Source organism: Giraffa tippelskirchi, chromosome Y, assembly GCF_054371585.1.
Source record: "Giraffa tippelskirchi isolate mGirTip1 chromosome Y, T2T-mGirTip1v1.2.pri, whole genome shotgun sequence".
Lineage (NCBI taxonomy): Eukaryota > Metazoa > Chordata > Mammalia > Artiodactyla > Giraffidae > Giraffa > Giraffa tippelskirchi.
The window spans coordinates 11,233,210-11,256,030 of NC_137290.1; the positions used below are offsets into that span (position 1 = coordinate 11,233,210).

At 43.0% G+C, this 22,821-nt stretch overlaps 1 protein-coding gene across 1 annotated transcript in view; it reads right to left on the reverse strand.

The window, feature by feature from the left end:
• Nucleotides 1-22,821, reverse strand: part of LOC145537700 (uncharacterized) — a 73,048-nt gene that overhangs the window by 42,533 nt on the left and 7,694 nt on the right. The window contains 6 exon segments of the mRNA XM_081568549.1: nucleotides 5,199-5,325; nucleotides 8,985-9,032; nucleotides 9,639-9,742; nucleotides 11,522-11,593; nucleotides 11,596-11,911; nucleotides 14,298-14,485. Coding sequence (XP_081424675.1) covers nucleotides 5,199-5,325; nucleotides 8,985-9,032; nucleotides 9,639-9,742; nucleotides 11,522-11,593; nucleotides 11,596-11,911; nucleotides 14,298-14,485 — 855 coding nt within the window.

Genomic DNA, 22,821 nt, shown 5'->3' on the forward strand with positions numbered 1-22,821 from the left:
TCTTACTTGTTTGCAAGAGAACGTTCACTCCGTGTAAGTTTTATTTCTAAGAACTAACCATTACAGTTCCCATGAAATGTATGTCATCATTACATGACAACCCAGATTTTTAAGTAAATGATTTTGTCTTTGAGATTCAAATTACTGTTAAATGAAATAGACTTTCATTCCATAACTTCTAAGAACTGGCCAATATATTTAAAATTTTATAAATGCCTTTGTTTTATACTTTAGATGGAAGAGTTTTGAAGTATTTGAAATCATTTTTGAATTTTTAAACCTAAAAGCATACAAGAAGTAGTACTTTCTCCATATATTTTAAAATTCGGTATTTTTTAACTTTATTTTTAACAATTTTAGACTTACAAGAAAAAGCTATAAAAATAGTATTCATTTTTTAAAAACAAAGTCCTCAGACTAAACAATGCAGGACTCAGCCAAGTGAAGATCTTAGTTAATCCATGTCCACAGAAGGGCAACACACAGAAGTAACACCAGAGTGGCAGAGGTAATTTGAGTATGTGTTCCACCCAGATTCTCCATAGTTCAAATCAGTGTTTTGTGTTTATAAAAAATAATTTTTCTAAGTAATAAAAAGAGCTTCCCTTGTTGAATAATGCCAGATTTTTCTAAATTTCACTTTCTTGAGAAGTCTACACTTTAAAGATGTATTTGTTTGATGCTTCTGCAGTAGAAAATGTAAGTTATTCACTGCTCCTGCTTTCTGATACATTCATAGATTTAATAGATAGATTTCCTTGCCTCCTTCATGGCTGTTCATGTTTCTGTGGAGGCCTGGTTAGGAAAATCTTTTTGTTTTTTTCATGGAAGTCTCAGATGGAGGGGACAAGCTGCACTCAGCACTTGAATTTTAACCATAGCTCTTCAGAAAGAGACTATATGTGGCAGAGGCAGCTGCACTTGCTTGAATAGACAGTGCACGATTTAATGTTTTAACCAGTTGGGTACATAATCTCAGTCTCGCTCACAATAAGAAATTATTTGTCTTCCATTTTCTAAGAGGAGATAAGGATATTAACAAAGAAATCCTTACACCAAGTTCTTCAACAATTGCCAGAGCAGACTAAATGCATAAAATGAAGTTAGGCCATGAAGCATTTTTACATCTAAAACTAAATTCTCATCTCTAAACATTCCTATTAACATAGCAGATTTGAGTTGCAACCATCCTCCTAATAAAATTATGAAATCTTTAAAACTGGGAAGCATTTGTAAATAATGGGTCCTTTAAATATCCCTGAACTTTATTCTAAAGCTTTTCTTTTTTTCTGGTTCTTTTTTTTTTTAATAAATTTATTTATTTTAGTTGGGGGCTAATTACTTTACAGTATTGTAGTAGTTTTTGCCATACATTGACATGAATCAGCCATGGGTTTTCATGTGTTCCCCATCCTGAACCCCCCTCCCACCTCCCTCCCCATCCCATCCCTCTGGGTCATTCCATTGCCCCAGCCCCGAGCATTTGTCTCATGCGTTGAACCTGGAATGGTGTTCTGTTTCACATATGATAATATACATGTTTCAATGCTATTCTCCCAGAATAGCAACCTCACCTTCTCCCTCAGAGTCCATAAGACTGTTCTATGCATCTGTGTCTCTTATTCTGTCTCGCATATAGGGTTATCATTACCATCTTTCAAATTCCATATATATGCATTAGTATACTGTATTGGTGTTTTTCTTTCTGGCTTACTTCACTCTGTATAATGCGCTCCAGAAACTGGAGAACAGAATCACTTTGAAAGGGCCTCTGTACAATAAATGGGCAGACTTCAATTCCTCTGCCAATGGAGAGCCGTGGCCCTTGGCGGGATGCTGGCCTTAGCATCTCTGTATAAATCTCTCTCTACAGAGAGAATTCCATGTCTGTATCACATTTTGACATGAGGGCAAAAGTGTTCTACGTGAAGCATGGAACTCGGTATTTCACATCTGAATACACGCATGTAGATTTCCTGAATGAAATACGGAATTTTCTGCATTTCACTTGTGAATATCTCACCACAAACTTTCCAAATCAAGAATGGAATTCCCTATATTTTATAATATGAAAATGTATGCACATATTAAACCATAATGTGACACACATGAGAAGCAAACTACTAAACGATGGAAAAGATAAAAGATATACTTTGTCTATATATCCTAGCAAATCAGTTCATGACAAAGTTTCCAAAATAATAAGTAGTCCTCAAGTAAGACCTGATGACAACCTTTGTCACACTTTGTCCTAAATTCACCTGGTAACTGGGAGAGCTCTCAGTGTCTGTTAACTTGCTTTACACAGAAGAAAAAACTGCTCATACTTTTATGAGTGTATGTGGTTTTGAAATCATTCTCTGAAGAGAGTCTGTTAACCTCCATAGACTTGAGAGATAAGGTGTTACTGTAACCTAATACCCCTGTACCCAACAACCTTGGGCCAAGCAATATCGAAACACTAGAGTTTAAAGCAGAGTATGTTTTATTGCAGAGCCATGCAAGAAGTGTGGCTTACGCCTTTAAAAACCTCAATCTACCTGTTTAGTATTAACAGTAATAATAACTACTATTAATCAAGTATTTATTATGTATTACTCACTTCTGTGTTTTAATGGATTGTTTGAAAAATGTTCACAATAGTCTAATGAGATAGGAATCATTATTATCCTTATTTTACAGATGAGGGCTATAAAGCACAGAGGTGAGGTTGTGCACCTATGTCACACAGCTAGGTGGAGCTAAGATAGACCCATATGAAACATGATTCCCAGGTGCCTGCGCTTTTCCACTATTTTATGCAATACTCTCAAATCATCATCAATGGGTGATATTTCAAAATCTTGAAAGATTGAATTTATGAAAGTAGTCCATTTATGATCTCCAAGGACTCCCTGTTAAACCAGGGAGAAGGTGAGGGTGGGACGTTCTGAGAGAATAGCATTGAAACATGTATATTATCATATGTGAAACAGAACACCATTCCATGTTTGATGCATGAGACAAATGCTCAGGACTGGGGCAACGGGATGACCCAGAGGGATGGGATGGGGAGGGAGGTGGGAGGGGGGATCAGGATGGGGAACACATGGAAACCCATGGCTGATTCATGTCAATGTATGGCAAAAACTACTACAATATTGTAAAGTAATTAGCCCCCAACTAAAATAGATAAATTTAAAAAATAAATAAATAAAATAAAATAAAAAACAAAAACAAAAAACAAAACTCAATCTACCTAAAGAGACAAAAGACCTACATATAGAAAACTATAAAGCACTGATGAAAGAAATCAAACACACAAATAGATGGACAAATATACCGTGATCATGGATCAGAACAATCAATATAGTGAAAACGAGCACATTACCCTAAGGAAGCTATAGATTCAATGCAATTCCTATCAAGCTACCAGCGGTATTTTTCAGACAAGTAGAACAAATAATTTCACAATTTGGATGGAAATACAAAAATCCTCGAAGAGCCAATCTTGAGAAAGAAGAATGGAATAGGAGGAATCAACCTGCCTGACTTCAGGCTATACTACAAAGCAACAGTCATCAAGACAGTATGGGACTGGCACAGAGAGAGACACATAGATCCATGGAACAGAATAGCAATCCCAGAGATAAATCCATGCACTTATGGACAGAGAAAGAGGGGGGACTGGGTTTTGGCTGCAAGTTCCAGACCATGCTTGATAGAAAAGACCATCTAGGAGGACTGAACATTGACAAAGATGCCAGAGGCACCGACAAGAGAATGAGAAGGAAACCAGAGAAAGAGGGGGGACTGGGGTTTGGCTGAAACTTCCAGACCATGCTTGGTACATCACTCCGGTGTGGAGGAACTAATATAACTGTGGCCATAAAGGGATTCTATTGTCAGGTCAATCCGGGAGATACCGTACGATGCAAGTCAGCTTTCACTCTTGTAGGCCTCTTCAGATCCCTTAACCAGCATCTCAGATCTCAAAGAGGGGAGATGTAAGACGTAGCATTTCTCGAACTGATCTTGTTAGGCAACACTTTTTTTTTTTCTGGTAAAGAACCCCTATTATAATTCTGTAGGACTATTGGGGAAACACTGGAGTACCCTGGTCAACACCTTCTCACTCAGAACAAAGCAAGAGAATTTCAACTCTTTTCTTGGCTCCCAATCTCTCGTTTTACCCATTCAATTCAACATTTACTAAATGCTGATTCTGAGCAAAGCGTTATCCACCTGGATGTTCATAAGTCTGTATAGAGACTCTAATCAGGCTATAAATGTACAAAAGGAGAGTTTGGGGAATTTCATTTGGGAACAGAAAAAGATCAGGCAGGGGAAGGCATTAGGGCTCAGCAAGCAGTCAAATGGGCGGCAATCTTATTCTGAGCAGACACTGACTATGAAACTACACAGTCCTGGGGAGCAGCGATATAGGGTTCTACTAGGAATATCTATGAGAGATGAAGCTGGATGTGACTTTTGGGCCAGACTGGGATGGATTTAAATGTTTTGCTAGAAGTCTGGATTTTCTTTTGGGAGTGGTAAGGACCTGATGTGTGCTTTATAAAGTCAACTCCCTGAGGGCTGGAAAGAGCAGTGGTATCACACCAAGGTTTTCGCTTGTCTCAGTGACAGAGGAAAGACCTCTGATTTCTAGCTGTCAGGGGAAAGGCACAAATGAATGCAGGGGCTTGAACATTAGAGGATAGGAAAACTGGCCTCCCTGGAGCTGAGCAGGAGAGGAAGAGATGAGCTTCAGAGAGGAGACAAAAGAAGTACTGAGTGAGCATGATGTGGCGTGGCCACACGAGCCCCTAAGGTGAAAGCACCTACCGGCCCTCTCCTTAAGCTGAGTGGGCTCTGAGGACCAGCTCCCAGCCCCTGCTCACTGAGCAGGGTTTTCTCCCCAAGATCCCGTTCTCACTGGGACATGTCACTGCGCTCCCGTCTTCCTCCCTAGCATGTGACTCCTCCTCTTCCAGCTGTGAGATAATGTCAGGTTTAGGGTACCAGTTCCCTAAGAAGGAGACTTATAACTTGGGGATTCTGTCCTGTACCCTCAGGAACTCCCAGCCTGGTTTCTAAAGGCTCTGAGATAACAGGCAAGTGCAAATTTACACACAAGAAAAATAAAGCCTATTTCCAAAGATTCTGCCACTAGGGACATATGCCAGTGTCTGGAAACAATTTTGGTCATCATGGCTTACCGAGGGAGACCAGGTTCCTGTAATTTTCCAGCATCACCTCCCGGTAGAGCTTCCTCTGAGAAGCACTGAGGTAGGGTAATTCCTCTGGACTAAAGTCCAGAGTCACATCCTCGAAAGTCACCAATTCCTGAAATACCAGATATACTCCTAAATGATTGAAATCTGGAATTATCCCAAAGAGGGGGAAAGGTGCCTGATAAGAGGGGACTGACCATGAAGCACACATTCAGACAAGCAGAAAGACTCTAATCCAAAGGTTTCAGGGACCTACAAGGGTTTCTTTCCTTTAAGTCTTTCTCATTAAAATGTTTTCTTCTCTGCAATCACCCTCTTGTTTCTTTCAGTCTTCTAACTTTATAGAGGCTTTCAATGGCTAAGTCAAAGATCTCTCTTGGGAAACGTCACACTGCACTTGAAAATATGTGGGTTATTTTCCCACATGTTTTGGTATTAATTTCTAACATAATTCCACAGTGATACGAGAACAGACTGTATATGATTTCAATACCTTCAGGCCATGACATTTTTGCACTTTTTGTCCCAGGATATGTTCCAGGGTCCCCTAGTTTATAGTCTATGGGAACTTGAACACAATTTGGCGTCTCTTGTTGTGTGAAAACTATATAAATCTGAAGTTATGTTCAACTGGTTCATACTGCTTTTCAGATCTACTATAGACTTCTACCTTTATTCATTCCATTAATTTTTTGAGTTTGATATTGAAAGTCCACCTAAAAATTGTAATTTATCTACTAAAAAATAATTCTAATTTATAGTAGAACTTCCCCCATAGCTCCCTCATATCTCAGCTGGTAAAGAATCTTGCTACAATGCAGGGGACTTGGGTTTGATTCCTGGGTCGGGAAGACCCCTGGAGAAGGAAATGGCAACCCACTCCAGTATACTTGCCTGGAGAATCCCATGGACAGAGGAACCTGGCAGGCTACAGTCCATGCAGTCACAAGAACTCGACATGACTTAGCGACTAAACCACCAACCACCACACAGTGGAACTATATGTAACTTTGTTGTGAACTCTCCAAGCCTCCTGTAAATGTGTTATCATAGTTTCATAATTTAAAACATAGAAAAGAAAGAGAAAAAATAAGTATATCTTTCTTTTGTCTTGAAGTCTGAGAGAAGTGGGAATATTTCTAAGACAGCACCTGCTGCGAATTTCTAGAGATCTGTGTGGGAGGAGAAAGATCCTTTTAAGTTCCTTAATAAAGAGAGAAAAATGCAAATAAAAGCTGAGCAGTATGCCTGAATCCCAGGAAAAAGAGACAGTTGGGTTTACGTTCTGGTTCTCTCTTACAAGCTCTGTGAGTGTGGATAGGTTAAGCCTCAGTGACTCATCCACAAAACACAAACAGCTCATAAATATGCAGAGATGGGCGATCTTACTATAATAAGAAAATGCATTTCAAAATGACAAAGTATGACTTTATACCCATTCAACTGACAAAAATTAAGACGTTGGACAATACCAAATACTGTCGAGAAGGGGGACTCCTGGTGGTGGTGGTGGTGTAGTTGCTCCGTCGTGCCTGACTCAAAATTTTGAGACCCATCCACTGTAGCCAAGCTCTTTTGTCCATGGGATTTCCAAGGCAAGAATACTACACAGCGGATTCCCATTTCTTTTCCAGGGGATCTTTCTGACCAAGGATTGAACCTCCATCTCCTGCACTGCAGGCAGATTCTTTACTGACTGAGCCACCAAGGAAAATCTTAGAATGTGGACTTTTGCTGCTGCTGCTGCTAAGTCGCTTCAGTCGTGTCCGACTCTGTGCGACCCCATAGATGGCAGCCCACCAGGCTCCGCCGTCCCTGGGATTCTCCAGGCAAGAATACTGGAGTGGGTTGCCATTTCCTTCTCCAGTGCATGAAAGGGAAAAGTGAAAGGGAAGTTGCTCAGTCGTGTCCGACTCTTACCAACCCCATGGACTGTAGCCTATCAGGCTCCTCCATTCATGGGATTTTCCAGGCAAGAGTACTGGAGTGGGGTTCCATTGCCTTCTCCGGTGGACTTTTGAGACCTCTTAAAAGATGCTAAAAGTGAAATTGCTCAGTTGTGTGTGAGCTCAGTTGTGTGTGACTCTTTGTGATCCCGTGGACTGCAGCCTACCAAGCTCCCCCGTCCATGGAATTTGCCAGACAAGAGTACTGGAGTGGGTCGCCATTTCCTTCTCCAGGGGAACTTCTCGATCCAAGGATTGAACCCAGGTCTCCCGCGTTGCAGGCAGATGCTTCATCGTCTGAGCCACCAGGGAAATGTAAATTGGTAAACCACTTTTGGGTCCAGAAATATACCTATTCCTAGGTATATCTGCTCATGTGTACTGTCTTATAACCTCCAAAATCTAGGCAAGACCCAAACACTCATTTATGGTAGAAGAGATAAATGTATGATGATATTGGGGCTCCCCTGGTGGCTCAGATGGTAAAGAATCTGCCTGCAATGCAGGAGACCCAGGTTCAATCCCTCAGTCAAGAAGATCCCATGGTATAATGAATGGCAACCCACTCTAGTATTCTCGCCTAGAGAATTCCATGGACATAGGAGACTGTCAGGCTACAGTCCCTGCGGTTGCAAAGAATCAGACACAACTGAGTCACTCAGTTCAGTTCACTTCAGATCAGTCACTCAGTCGTGTCCGACTCTGTCCGACCCCATGAACTGCAGCACACCAGGCCTCCCTGTCCATCACCAGCTCCCGGAGTTTACCCAAACTCATGTCCATGGAGTTGGTGGTGCCACCCAAACATCTCATCCTCTGTTGTCCCCTTCTCCTCCTGCCCTCAGTCTTCCCCAGAAACAGGGTCTTTTCCAGTGTGTCAGCTCTTTGCATCAGGTGGCCAAAGGACTGGGGTTTCAGCCTCAACACCAGTCCTCCCAGTGAACACCCAGGACTGATCTCCTTTAGGATGGACTGGATGGATCTCCCTGCAGTCCAAAGGACTCTCACGAGTCTTCTCCAACACCACAGTTCAAAAACATCCATTCTTCGGCACTTGGCTTTCTTTACAGTCAACTCTCACATCCATACATGACTACTGGAGAAACTATAGCCTTGGCTAGATGGACCTTTGTTGACAAAGGAACATCTCTGCTTTTCAATACGCTGTCTAGGTTGGTCATAACCTTTCTTCCAAAGACTAAATGTATTTTAATTTCATGGCTGCAATCACCATCTGCCGTGAATTGGGAGCCCCAAAGAATAAAGTCAGCCACTGTTTCCACTCTTTCCCCATCTATTTGCCATGACGTGATGGCACCAGATGCCATGATCACTGGGCGAGTAACACACACATAATCACACCTCAGAAAAATCCAGTAATACAAACTAATTAATTACAATTACATGCAACATTCTTGGTAACAGAAAGCTGGATGTAAAAAGCAGGTATTGGAAGACTACCGAAGACCATGATACCCATTTTACTAATATACATCTTTTGTGTTTTCACGGAAACATTATGCAGATCAATGAACTAGAGAGCATGTACTGACTGCCCAGCTTTTATAGAGGGGTTTATTTGGCCCACATGTGTTCTTTATTCTTTCTTCAAAATTTGTTAGTTGCCAACACCAAAATATTAGTATAATTCATATTATTAGTTGGACTTTTTGAGTTCTCTTTAAAAAATCAGAAGATCTAGAGATCTGGGTCCACATTCTCACATGGCGCCATCAGCTGAAGCTGAGTCATAGCTGCCCCTTAGATGGGGCAGATGCCCCCCAGTTTGTCACAATATACCCACTTACAAATTCTCTTTTATTACCTCAGTCGTCTCTGTGGGCATCTTCACTTGGGATCCTAGACACGGACACTGCAGGGACAGAGGGCTAGTCTCAGGAACAGATCATCTAGAACAACGTTTCTCAACCCCTTTCCCCTTAGCTCTTCCTCAAGGAGCATTTTTAAACACTTTCTTTTCCTAATTGTCAAATGCCTTCACCCCACCCGTGAATTTTTTTCTAAAGGAAGTGCAGCACGTTAGCTTCTTCTAGGTTTCAAAACATGATTTAACAAGAACATGAAGGAGCAAATTTTTAAAAATTCACAACAGTTATTTCGTATATGAAAAGGAGCATAATAGTAGTACAAATCACATGAGGGTTGCTTTGACTAAGTCAAAAGTGGAGAGATAATGGAACAATAAGCAATGAAAAGTTAATTCAAGAGATAGGAAAAGAGAGAAAATATTAAAGATGTCATATGTGGTGCTGGCAGTAAGTGTGAGAAAAAGCAGGAAAGCAAAAACAAAGAGTCAGAAGAAAACTCTGATACAGCAGCCAGGGTAAAAAAGGCTCAGTTAGGTAAAGTTTATATAAAGACTTTAAGGAAATGAGGAGGTTTAATTAGAGGAGGTCTAGAAATCAGAAAGGGGAGCTCCTCACACTGCAGAACTAAGTCAGAAGAAAACGTGACTCACCTGAGATCTAACAAATGGCTTCCTGTCAGACATCTTTGTGTCCTTCTTTTGGTAGTGTTTTGTGTTTCTCTCTTCTGCAAGGACAGAGTTCTAAGCAGAGAAATCTAGAAGGGAGAAGGAATGACCACAGAGTTGAGTCCAGTCTGGCAGCACCCACAGACACAGAGAGTAGCCTGCCAACCCCTCACCTGCCATGGGCAGAAGCAGCACTTCCTATGACAAGAGAAAGACCAAAAAAATCATTTCTCAGCTCAGTGTGGCAATTCCAGAAAAGAGGTTTGGTTATCTCCCACCTCTAAATGCTTCCATGGATTTTCAGTGCCTTCCAAATAAAGCAAAAGTTCCCTCTTTATTTCTATCAATGGTCCTAGCTTCACCATCCATTTAGTCACCAGAGAACTTCAGTTTCTCAACTGTAACATGAAAATTACAATGATCTCTCTAATTCTATGGGCGCCTGTAAGGGTTAACCATTACATATGTGGAGCACAAAGCAGGTATTAAAAAAAAAAAAAGACGACAACTCTTATTACTACATCTTTTTCACTCAGGGATCTAGAAGAGAACCACCACCTTCCCTTAGGAAACCTGAAGTCCTTCCTTGTTTGTGGTCTCTTTCCAAGAGTAACTTTCACTATTCTATAGATTCTTTCTCATACCCTAGCAAGCTCTTTCCCTTCTCTTGAATTTCAGCTCCATCAAAGGCTGTGTCTTTGACCAAGTTTAAAAATTCTGTGGGACCATATGCCCTATGTCCACTGGAGGTGCTATTAACGGCCACAATTACTAAGATGACAGACTCTGGAGCCAGCCACGGAAGTCTAAATCCTGACTGCCAATTACTATTAATAATTGTGGACCACAGGCAAGTTGGGCTTCCCTGGTGGCTCAGACGTAATCCCTCAGGGAAAGAAATGACAACACACTCCGGTCTTTTTTGCATGGAGACTTCGACTGGCAAGGAGCCTGGCAGGCTACAGTCCATGGGGTAAAAAAGTCAGACACGACTGACGACTAACACGTTCACAGGTTAAGCTATTCAACCTCCCTGTGCCTCTGTCTTCTCATCTGTGGAAGGAGAGTAATACCTATCTGAAGTACTACTAAGAGAGGTAAAGCACTATTATAAAATATGTACAATGTAGTACATTTTAAGTGTCCAACATGTTTACTATTAGCATCTTCAAAATCCTTTTAATGAATGCAGGTGCACAAAACTGGACTGATCATAATCCTTGCTATATCACCATTCAGCCATACATGACACTCATGTTTATTTCAAATTTACTTCTTTATATTTTTCAATGTAATCAACCCATCCCACTGGTCCACATCCCCATCTTGTACCCTTGCCTTTCTCTCCTTGTCTATATATATATATATATACACACACACACACACACCACACACACACACACACACACACAGAGCTTTGATTTAGTATCAGTTTCATTCAAAGGGCTATCAGGAGAGAATGGCTTTCTTCTATCACCAGTGAGATGCCCTTAGTTCCAATCAAGTAAATTTGAGTTTCTAAGAGACCAGTCAAATTTTGACAGAATTTAAATTTCAGTCCTCCTATCTCTCACACTGCATGCCCTCTTTTTTTTTTTTTTGACTGTGTGTTGTTTTGTGTTGACACTAAGGTTTAGGCTAAAAATGAAACGTGGAAGGGTGGGGAACAAAGCAGAGAGAGGGCATACTCTCCGAAAATAGCATGAAAAGCAAAAGCCAAATCTCAAGTTTCTTTCATTTCACATAGGATTAGGCAGATTAGACTGGAGATTACAAAATTCATTCATTCATTCATTGAACAAGTTTTTATTTAGCTCCCTCTTACATGCCAGGCATACAGCAAATGTTCAAAAAGTCCCTTCTCTCACCTTCCTCCTCACATGCTTGGATCAAGTCTGCCACCAGGTCACCTTCCTTGCTGCTCTTGGGCTGCTTTGAATAACCTATGTCTGAACCTCCCCTGGCAACGTGTTCAGAAACTGCTCCAGCACCAGCTGCTCCATCATCTGCTCCGTGGTGTGGCTCTTTGGCTGCAGCCACTGCCAGCAGAGCTCCTGGATTTGGCTCACAACTTGGTGAGGTCCTGTCACCGACAAGGATTGAAGATAGCTAAAGTTTTGATGAGAAACTCTTGGAGCCTCTGGGTTTCTCATGGGGGTGGTTTCTGTATTTTTTTCTTGATCACGTGGATGAACGTACTGGGGATTCCTCGAGATATCCAAAACCTCTTTCACATGGAGAATTTTTACAGCTAGACCCTTCAAAGGATGGGGATACTCTAAAAGGCAGGCTGCTTCAAAGCACACTGTTGTGGAAGATGGTGGGCTGAGTTTTATCAGATGAAGGGAGTCAGAAACCTTAGGATCTGCAGAAATTACACAGACTCACAAATGGCTTGCACAGTTTAACTCGACAATAGAGGTTATGTGAGTCAAAGGAAGTTAGCTCATTTCACACAAATGCCTAAATGAATATTCACACAGATTTGCACATCTACAGACTGGTTGTTGCCTCAGTCACACTGTCAGGTCTAGAAGATCCACAGACACAGGCTACAAAAATCTCAGAAAGGGCACTGAAGGGAAGAGACTTGAACCCCAAACCATAACGAACTGAACAAATTCATGAACCACCTAAGAAGATCCTTTAAAAAATGAGTTAATACAAAATGAGGAAAGATCATTACAATACATTCATCCTACAAAGGACTGCATCCCTATGCAAAACATATAAAGAAATCATACAAATCTGTAATAGAAAGACAGAGATCACTTAAATATTCAAATATATTTTCTTATATCTTTATTTAAACATTTTAACTCTTTACTTAGAAGTTAGTCTTGGATACCATAGGAGAAGACTAATTTTTTCTTAATACATTTCTGCCTACCATCATTTAAAATTTGCTATTACTTCCTTTTTTTGGGCGTATGATACCACCACTGAATTTCTATCACTATAGGCTGCAGTGTAAGATTCTGAGAAAGGAGTGGCAGAAATGACTGTGAAATCCTGGCAATCTGCTTCTCTACGCTAGCCAGGTCCCAAGCTAGAGCAGAGTCATAATCCCTTCTCCTCGCCCAGAGAGGGAAAAGTAGGCATAAAAGCAGCTAATGTTAAATAGTTGAAAAGAAAAAAAAGCCAAAGAGTCCCTAAAACCATGAGTGGTGGTGGGTTCCTTGATTTCAGAGTAGGGAAGAAAGTTCAGAGAAATGGGTATAAGTGCTGGGAGAAGGGAGTGGAGGCCAACAGATCCCAGGTGAGCTGAGGCTGTCGGAGGAGGGAGCAGGGGCTGAAGGGAGCCACCAAAAGAGAAGTGCTGAGGAATGGGGAAAGGAGGAAAGCAAGGCCAGGCAGAATGCAGAGCTGGACCAGAGGAGGAGGAGGGGGGCAAGGTAAAGAGGAAGAACCAGTCTGGGCTAGGAGAGGTGTCCAGGGAGTAGGCGCCCAGAGAGAAGGGGTGGGACTGAGGCAGAGGAGCAGAAAGGAGAGGCAGAACTAAGGAGAGGAAGGGGGCCAGGACTGAGCGAAAGGATATAGAGAGGAGAGGTGTGATGGAGGGAGGAGGTCTGAGGCAAGAGGGGCAGGAAGGAGGGACCAGGGCCAGGGCAGAAGTGGGGGACCGCAGGAAGGCTGAGGGAGGGTAAGGGCTGGGAGAGGAGAGGTGGGCCAGAGCCAGGGGGAAAACACAGAGGAAGGTGGGACAGGAGGTAAAGGGGGAGCTGAAGGAAGGAGCGCCTCTGACATAAAGGGGGTGGAGCTCGGAGAGAGGCAGGAGCAGGACAGAGGGGAGGGATAATGACAGGGCCAAGGCTGAGGGCACTGTGTTGAGGGGAGAGGAGGGGTCCTAAGGAAAAAGGGGAGTTTGAATGTGGGGGAGGCTGGGGGGAGGGGCCAGGGGGTCTGGAGAGGAACGGGGGTCTTCAAAGGCGAAGAAGGGTGGTTCTGGTGGAGGAGAGCGAGAGTGGGGTCCTAGAAGAAGAGGGCTGAGGGGCATTGTCGAAGGGGAGGGTGGAGGTCCTCATGGAGGAAGGAGGGAGTTCTGAGGGGAAGGCAGGACGTCTCTGAGGGGGTAAACTGGGGGGATCCTCCAAACGGGGGGGGGGCGGGAAGGGAAGGGAGGTCCTCAGAGGGGGAAGGAGGGTTTTCTAGGGCCGGAGTCCTTGAGGAGGCCAACAGGTGTGTCTGAAGAAGGCCCGTGGGGTCCTCAACGGAGAGGGCAGGGATCCGAGAGGAGGACGGAAAGGGTCCTCAGGGACCAAGGAACGCGTTCTTGGGGGTGAGAGCGGAGAGGCCCTAAAAAGGGAGGGTCTGTGGGGTCCTGGGGCGGGGAGGAAGGTGCGACGCGGGAGGAGGAGGGCGGGTGGAAGGCCTTCCCGCTGGGGAAGCATTGACAGGAAGCCGGGGCGTGAGCAACAGGGAGGCCGCCGCGTCCTCCTCAAAGCTGACTTGGCCCGCGCGGCCTCCCGCACCCCTTCCCCTCAGGGCCGCTACTTCGCGCCTCCCTTTCCGTCGACTTCCCCGCGAAGAGGAGCGTCTGCCCCGGCGTCCCTGAGAGGACGCCCGCGCCTCCTTGCCCGCGAGCCGGGCCCTCACCCCCAGGGCCCCTCCCTCGCGTCCGGGCCCTGACCGCCGCTCGCTCACCTTGCAGACGGACACCCTCGCCTGACCGAACCTCTGCACCTCGGTCTTGCAGCGCAAACCCGCCAGGCAGGCGCTACCAGCGGTCTGCGCATGCGCCCTGTGGGACGGCCGGTGCAGAAAGCGCCGCGCAGAAAACGCAGGCCGCTTCTGGCCGGCTCCGCTGGGCGGGCCCGCGAGGACCACGCGGCCTAAAGAGGGCTGGGAGGGGCCGGAGGACTACTTCCTTTAGATGCTTTACGAGTTTTGGCAGTAGTTAGCACGTGGTTTAAAACGGTTTCAAAATAAACAGTATGCAGTGAAAAGCCTTCTCACTTTGTGTGTGCCACCGACCAAATTCTAATGCTATAAAACCACGGAACACTCAGGTGACCGGTGCAATTACTTGAATATGTGTGAATAATTATACTGAATAAGTATGAAAGCGTGAACATGATTTCAGTGTCCTTCCACAGTGTCTTTATGTATATGTAAATAGAGATATGTGCGTATATACATGTGTGCATTATACACACATACATGTCGTTATCATTGATAAGTATTATAAATATGTACAGTATAAATTCGGTAGATATTTATCTGTAATAGATATAAATATTTTAAAATATAAAATATATTTTCTAAATAAGAAGTGTGACGATGTAAGACAACCTATAATGTGACACAATGTGGTATATACTGTAGCTTAAAATGTGTAGCTAAGTAATATATATACTTCCTTGATAGTGATGTAAGGCTTCCCTGGAAGCTCAGTTGGTAAAGAATCCGCCTGCAGTGCCAGAGACGCGGGTTCGATTCCTGGATCAGGAAGATCCACTGCAGGAGGGATAGGCTACCCACTCCAATGTTCTTGGGATTCCCTTGTGGCTCAGCTGGTAAAATACCCACCTGCAATGCAGGCAGACTTGGGTTCGATCCCTGGGTAGGCAAGCTCCCCTGGAGACAGGAACGGCTATCCTCTCCAGTATTTGTACCTGGAGAATTTCATGGACTGTCGAGTCCATGGGGTCTCAAAGAGTCAGACAGGACTGATCAACTATAACACGTATATTATGATGACACACCGATTCATATTATATGTAACTATAAGTTTGTACAAATAGAGTAGAAATATTTTTAGTTTGCAAAAATACTCATAGTCTCATTGCCTACCTTTTTTATACAAAAGGTGGCAGACTGTACCCACTGTTCTATGCCTTCCTTTTTTCCTATCTGAGAGACCTTCTCATATCAGTACAAAGAGAATGTGTCTACTGTTTCTGAACAGCTATTTGAATTCTGTTGTACTGTTGTTGTGACTTGATTTATTTACCCCATTCCTGACTACTGGGTGGTTGAGTTGTTTTCAGCCATTTGCTACCAGTATTCTGTGCAAAACTATGAACTTCAGCAGTTCTGCTGCTGTGTAAAACCTTCTGGGAAGAAAAACCCCTGCAGTGGAATTGTTGAGCCACAGTGCACATGTGTGTGTCATTTTGACAGAGATTTCTAAGCTGCCTTCCATAGACGCTTGCCTATCAGACCCCCACCAGCCTGTGTGAGCAAACCTGCATTCTCAGTGTTATAGGATGCTTTTTCAGGTTTTCCAAAACTAGGGTTGAGAAATTTTTCAGGAGCAGGGTAGAATATGTTTTCCTGTGTTGAGGAGCCATTTGTATTTAACTAAAGAACATTTATCAGGGCCTCAAGATATGTAGGGAAAGTATAGTGAAAGGTGCAATAGGTATTTTAGGCATGGTGATGTGGATTATGATTATGATGACATAATGGTTAATATTCTTGACACTGGCCTTATACCTGTGACAAAAATTAACTCAAAGTGGATCAGACACCCAAATGCAACACCAAAACTAGAAAACTCCAGGAAGAGAACTTAAGAGGAAACCTATGACCTGAGATTTGGTGATGACATTTTAGGTATACACATGCATCTCACAAACCCCTGGTGTGGGGGAGTCCTCAGAAGGGCCCTTCTATGTATTGTATCTGAAAACCTGCAATTTGGAGGTCATTCAAGCTCTCTGAGACTCAGTCTGTCCTTCTAGACTAAAAGGACAGCAAGTTACTAAATATAAGGATTAAAATATGTAGAGGTGAATAATCTTTTCTTCTATGTGCTGAGGGTCACTGGGTGGGTCTGAAAATGAATCAACAAAGACAGATTAACTGGAGACAAGCTTACAACTTATTTTAATATGTTTTAAGTGACACAGGAGCCTTCCTAAGGAAATGAAGACCTAAAGAAACAGACCTGAGTATTTCAAACTAGGTTTGATGAGGTGTGGACACTTGTGGAAGAATATGATCGGTTAAGGAATAAGTGGTGAGTGTAATAAGCTGGCAGAAACTTAGCAAGGCCTGTGTGTTAGGCTTCCTCTTGGAAGTGTTCCTCACCCTTTGGAGATAAGAATGCTCCTTTCCTCCTGCTATAGGCAGGGTACCTCTCCCATGATGGGATTATGGCTTGTTTCATGGAAGAAGGGGGAAGGGGAAGAGAATGAACCTCTTCCTTCTGCTGTTTTCTCAAACTGCTTCACCTTCAATATGCCAGGTGCCATATTTTGGGGTGAGGTATCCTGAACCCCATTACATGTCAAATGATTAAAGTGGTGTCTGAGATCTATACAGGTAGTTTATACATGTTGGCTACAATTTTATTAGAAGACTCTTGAGAGTCTCTTAGACTGCAAGGAGATCAAAGCAGTCAATCCTAAAGGAAATCAACTCTGAATATTGATTGAAAGGACTGACATTGCACTGAAGCTCCAATACTTTGGCCACCTGATGTGAAGCGTGGACTCCTTGGGAAAGACCTGAGGCTGGGAAAGACTGAAGGCAAGTGAAGAAGGAGGTGGCAGAGGATGAGATGTTTGGATGGCATCACTGACTCAATGGACTTGGGTTTGAGCTAACTTCGGGAGATGGCGAAGTTGAGGGAAGCCTGGCGTGCTGCAGTCCGTGGGATAGCAACGAAGTGGACATGACTTGATGACGAACAACCACAGCAACCTAAAAGGTAAGAAATAACAGTGGTTGAGGGAGGAATGGAGATGAGGGGGAAGCAACAAGGGTTTTCCCAACAGGGATCGCTGATTCCAGATTAGAAGTCAGTGAGGAGTTAACACAGCTTGGGGTCCAGAGGAAAAGTAGGTCAACAACCCAACTTGGAATGTCTCAGGGAGTCATGCACTAAATGTCAGCCTTGATGCAACACTCTCTGTTGTGTACATTTCCATTTAATTAAAGAAGCAGACATTTTTCTCAAAATCCACATGAAACATCCAGAGGTCAGGAGACTCCCACCTCTAAGTCACACACATACCTTAAGTGCACGTCAACTTCTTGGAAATTCATATATTGTTCTGGATCTGTTTTTCTCCCTTGTTCTTATTTTCTAGGCTGAAGGTAACTCACAAATATTTTCTTATGTGTGAGTGTCTTGTCTAGGGTGCCTGCCAGGGGAACGACACGAAGTCAAGTGTGAAAAAGCTGTATGTTCAACTTATGGTTGCTGAGGGGAAGGATGCAGGGAAGGGATGGTTAGGGGGTGTGGAACAGACACGTACACCCGGCTGTATTTAAAATGGAGAACCAACAAGGACCTGCTGTAGAGCACAGGGAACTCTGCTCAGTGTTCAGTGGCAGCCTGGATGTGAGGGGAGTTTGGGGGAGAATGGATACATGTGTATCTGTGGCTGAGTCCCTTTGCTGTCCGTCTGAAACTATCACAGCATTGTTAATTGGCTGTACTGCAATATACAATAAAAAGTTAAAAACTTCCAGTTGGATTTATTAGCAGCACCTCTTAAGAGATCATAAGTAGGAGGTTACATTGTCTTAAAAGGTTTTCTAACTCCTTATGTTAAAATCAGAGCAGCAAGAGTAGATAAAGGGATTATATATTCATACATATTTAAGATGTCACAATATGTAATCATATAAAAGCAATTTATGCACATTTGAATCTTGATTTTTATTTGCTGAAAGAAAATATTATTAAGACAAAAAGGAAAATCATCCCCCTGAACATGGTATTACCCCTGTGGTTCTTACTCCCATGCAAATATTTTACTCAGTCATCATACGTTTATACAACTTAAAAAAAAATACTTTTTATTTTGTATTGAGGTATAGACAGTTAACAATGTTGTGATAGTTTCAGGTAAACAGCAAAGGGACTCAGCCGTATGTATATCTTTATCCATTCTCCCCCAAATTCCCTTCCCATCCAGCCTGCCACGTGACATTGAGCAAAGTTTCCTGTGGTATACAGTAGGACTTTGTTGGTTATCCGTAAGTTTATCCATAAGAACAAACCATAAGTTTGTTCTGTGAGAGTCTTTCTGTGTTGTAACTTCATTTATATAATTTATTTTTAGGTTCCACATATGAGGGATGCCATATGAAATTTCTCCTTCTCTGTCTGATTTACTTCACTCGTTATGACAATCTCTAGGTCCATCCATGTTTTTTAAGCCACATTAAAAAAAAAAAAAAAAAAACGCCAACCCGGTTCACACCAAAATTCCAGGCCTTCCTACCTGGAACTTCCGCCTAGGTCCTTTGCCTAGAAAAAAGGATCATCTCTCTCTTCAGTGGACCATCACTTAATATAAGGAGATCCAGATATTACAGGAGGAGAAGGAGGTGACAGCGGATGAGGGGTTGAATGTCATCATCGACTGAACAGATATGAGATTGAGCAAACTCTGGGAGATAGTGAAGGACAGGGAAGCCTGGCGTGCTGCAGTCCATGGGGTCGCAAAGAGTCAGACACGACTTAACGACTGAACGACAGATACAAGGGAAAACTCACAGAGTCACCTGAGGGTGCTGTGATGGCGAAGGGGCTCAAAGGGCCCGTGCTTGGTACTGAGCGCTGGTCCAAAGTAGACTCCAGGTGAACTCAGGTGTCCTTTTCGGATATCCTGCTGTGTATCCAAGCAGCACCAATGAAAATAATAGTAGTTTATAATAAGACAGAATGTGGTCCACTGGAGAAAGGCATGGCAAACCACTAAAGCATTCTTGCCTTGAGAACCCCATGAACAGTATGAAAAGGCAAAAAGATAGGACACTGAAAGATGAACTCCCCAGGTCAGTAAGTGCGCAATATGGTACTGGAGACCAGTGGAGAAATAACTCCAGAATGAATGATAGGATGGAGCCAAAGCAAAAACGATACCCAGCTGTGGATGTGACTGGTGATAGATGCAAAGTCCAATGCTGTAAAGAGCAATATTGCATAGGAACCTGGAATGGTAGGTCCATGAATCAAGGCAAATTGGAAGTGGTCAAACAGGAGATGGCAAGAGTGAACGTTGACATTCTAGGAATCAGCGAACTAAGATGGACTGGAATGGGTGAATTTAACTCAGATGACCATTATATCTACTAGTGTGGGCAAGAATCCCTTAGAAGAAATGGAATAGCCATCATGGTCAACAAAAGAGTCCGAAAGGCAGTACTTGGATGCAGTCTCAAAAACTACAGAATGATCTCTGTTCGTATCCAAGAAAAACCACTCAATATCAAAGTAATCCAAGTCTATACCCCGACCAGTAATACCAAAGAAGGTGAAGTTGAACAATTCTATGAAGACCAACAAGACCTTCTAGAACAAACACCCAAAAAAGATGTCCTTTTCATTATAGGGGACTGGAATGCAAAAGTAGGAAGTCAAGAAACACCTGGCATAACAGGCAAATTTGGCTGTGGAAAACAGAATGAAGAAGGACAAAGGATAATAGAGTTTTGCCATGAGAACGCACTGGTCATAGCAAACACCCTCATCCAACAACACAGGAGAAGACTCTGCACGTGGACGTCACCAGATGATCAACACCGAAATCAGATTGATTATATTCTTTGCAGCCAAAGGTGGAGAAGCTCTGTACAGTCAGCAAAAACAAGACCGGGAGCAGACTGTGGCTCACGTCATGAACTGCTTATTGCCAAATTCAGACTTAAATTGAAGAAAGTAGGGAAAACCACTAGTCCATTCAGGTATGACCTAGATGAAATCCCTTATGAGTATACAGTAGAAGTGACAAATAGATTTAAGGGACTAGATCTGATAGACACAGTGCCTGATGAACTATGGACAGAGGTTCGTGACATTGTACAGGAGACAGGGATCAAGACCATCCCCATGCAAAAGAAATGCTAAAAAGCAAAATGGCTGTCTGAGGAGGCCTAACAGATAGCTGGGAAGAGAAGAGAAGTGAAAAGCAAAGGAGAAAAGGAAAGGTATTCCCATCTGAATGCAGAGTTCCAAAGAATAGCAAGGAGAGATAAGAAAGCCTCCTCAGTGAACAATGCAAAGAAATAGAGGAAAACAACAGATTGGAAAGACCAGAGATCTCTCCAAGAAAATTAGAGATACCAAAGGAACACTTCATGCAAAGATAGGCTCGATAAAGACAGAAAAGTTATGGACCTAACAGAAGCAGAAGGTATTAAGAAGAGATGGCAAGAATACACAGAAGAACTGTACAAAACAGATCTTCACGACCCAGATAATCATGATGGTGTGATCACTCACCTAGAGCCAGACATCCTGGAATGTGAAGTCAAGTGAGTCTTAGAAAGCATCACGACGAACAAAGCCAGTGGAGGTGATGAAATTCCAGTGGAGCTATTTCAAATCCTGAAAGATGATGCTGTGAAAGTGCTGCACTCGATATGCCAGTGAATCTGGAAACCTCAGCAGTGGTCACAGGACTGGAAAAGGTCAGTTTTCGTTCCAATTCCAAAGAAAGGCAATGCCAACAATGATCAACCTACCACACAATTGCACTCATCTCACATGCTAGTAAAGTAATGCTCAAAATTCTCCAAGCCAGGCTTCAGCAATAGGTGAACCGTGAACTTCCAGATGTTGAAGGTGGTGTTAGAAAAGGCAGAGGAACCAGAGATCAAATTGCCAACATCTGCTGGATCATCGAAAAAACAAGAGAGTACCAAAAAACATCTGTTTCTGCTTTATTGAGTATGCCAAAGCCTTTGACTGTGTGGATCACAATAAACTGTGGAAAATTCTGAAAGAGATGGGAATATCAGACCATCTGACCTGTCTCTTGAAAAACCTGTATGCAGGTCAGGAAGCAACACTTAGGACTGGACATGGAGCAACAGGCTGCTTCCAAATAGGAAAAGGAGTATGTCAAGGCTGTATATTGTCACCCTGCTCATTTAACTTCCATGCAGAGTCTATCATGAGAAATGTTGGGCTGGAAGAAACACAAGCTGGAATCAAGTTTGCCAGGAGAAATATCAGTCACCTCAGATATGCAGATGGCACCACCCTTATGGCAGAAAGTGAAGAAGAACTAACGAGCCTCTTGATGAAAGTGAAAGAGGAGAGTGAAAAAGGTGGCCTAAAGCTCAACATTCAGAAAAGTAAGATCATGGCGTCTGGTCCCATTACGTCATGGGAAATAGATGGAGAAACAATGGAAACAGTGTCAGACTTCATTTTTTTGGGCTCCAAGATCACCACTGATGGTGATTGCAGCCATGAAATTAAAAGACGCTTACTGCTTGGAAGGAAGGTTATGGCCAACCTAGATAGCATTTTTAAAAGAAGAGACATTACTTTGCCAACAAAAGTCCATCTAATCAAGGCTATGGTTTTTCCAGTGGTCATGTATGGATGTGAGAGTTGGACGGTGAAGAAAGCTGAGCACCGCAGACTTGATGCTTTTGAACTGTGGTGTTGGAGAAGACTCTTGAGAGTCCCTTTGGCGGCAAGGAGATCCAATCAATCCATCCTAAAGGAGATCAATCCTGATTGTTCACTGGAAGGACTGATGTTGAAGCTGAAACTCCAATACTTTGGCCAGCTCATGCGAAGGGTTGACTCATTGGAAAAGACCCTAATGCTGGGTAGCATTGGGGCCAGGAGGAGAAGGGGATGACAGAGGATGAGATGGTTGGATATCATCACTGACTCAATGGACATGGGTTTGGGTAGACTCCGGAAGTTGGTGATGGACAGAGAGGCCTGGTGTGCTGCAATTCACAGGATCGCAAAGAGTTGGACATGCCTGAGTGACTGAACTGAACTGATAATAAGAAGAGAGAAGAGTTGTGTTTACTTATGATAGAAAAAATTCTTGATTTCTATAAGCCAAACATGGCCAACCTGAAAGTCATCTTCCCAGATTATTCTGAGAAGCTGCTCCAAGTTTTCAGCACGGTTTTATATATTGTCAGAACAAAGGCTGTCAGAAGGCTGAGTACTGAGGAATTGATATTTTGAACTGTGTTGCTGGAGAAAACTCATGAGAGTCCCTTGGACCGCAAGAAGATCAAACTAGTCAATCCTAAAGGAAATCAACCCTCAGTTCATTGGAATGAATGAAGCTGAAACTCCAATACTTTTGCCACCTGATGTGAACAACTGACTCTCTGGAAAAGACCCTAATGCTGGGAAAGATGGAAGGTGGGAGGAGAAGGGGTTGACAGAGGATGAGATGGTTGGATGGCATCACCAACTCGATGGACGTGAGTTTAGGCAAACTCG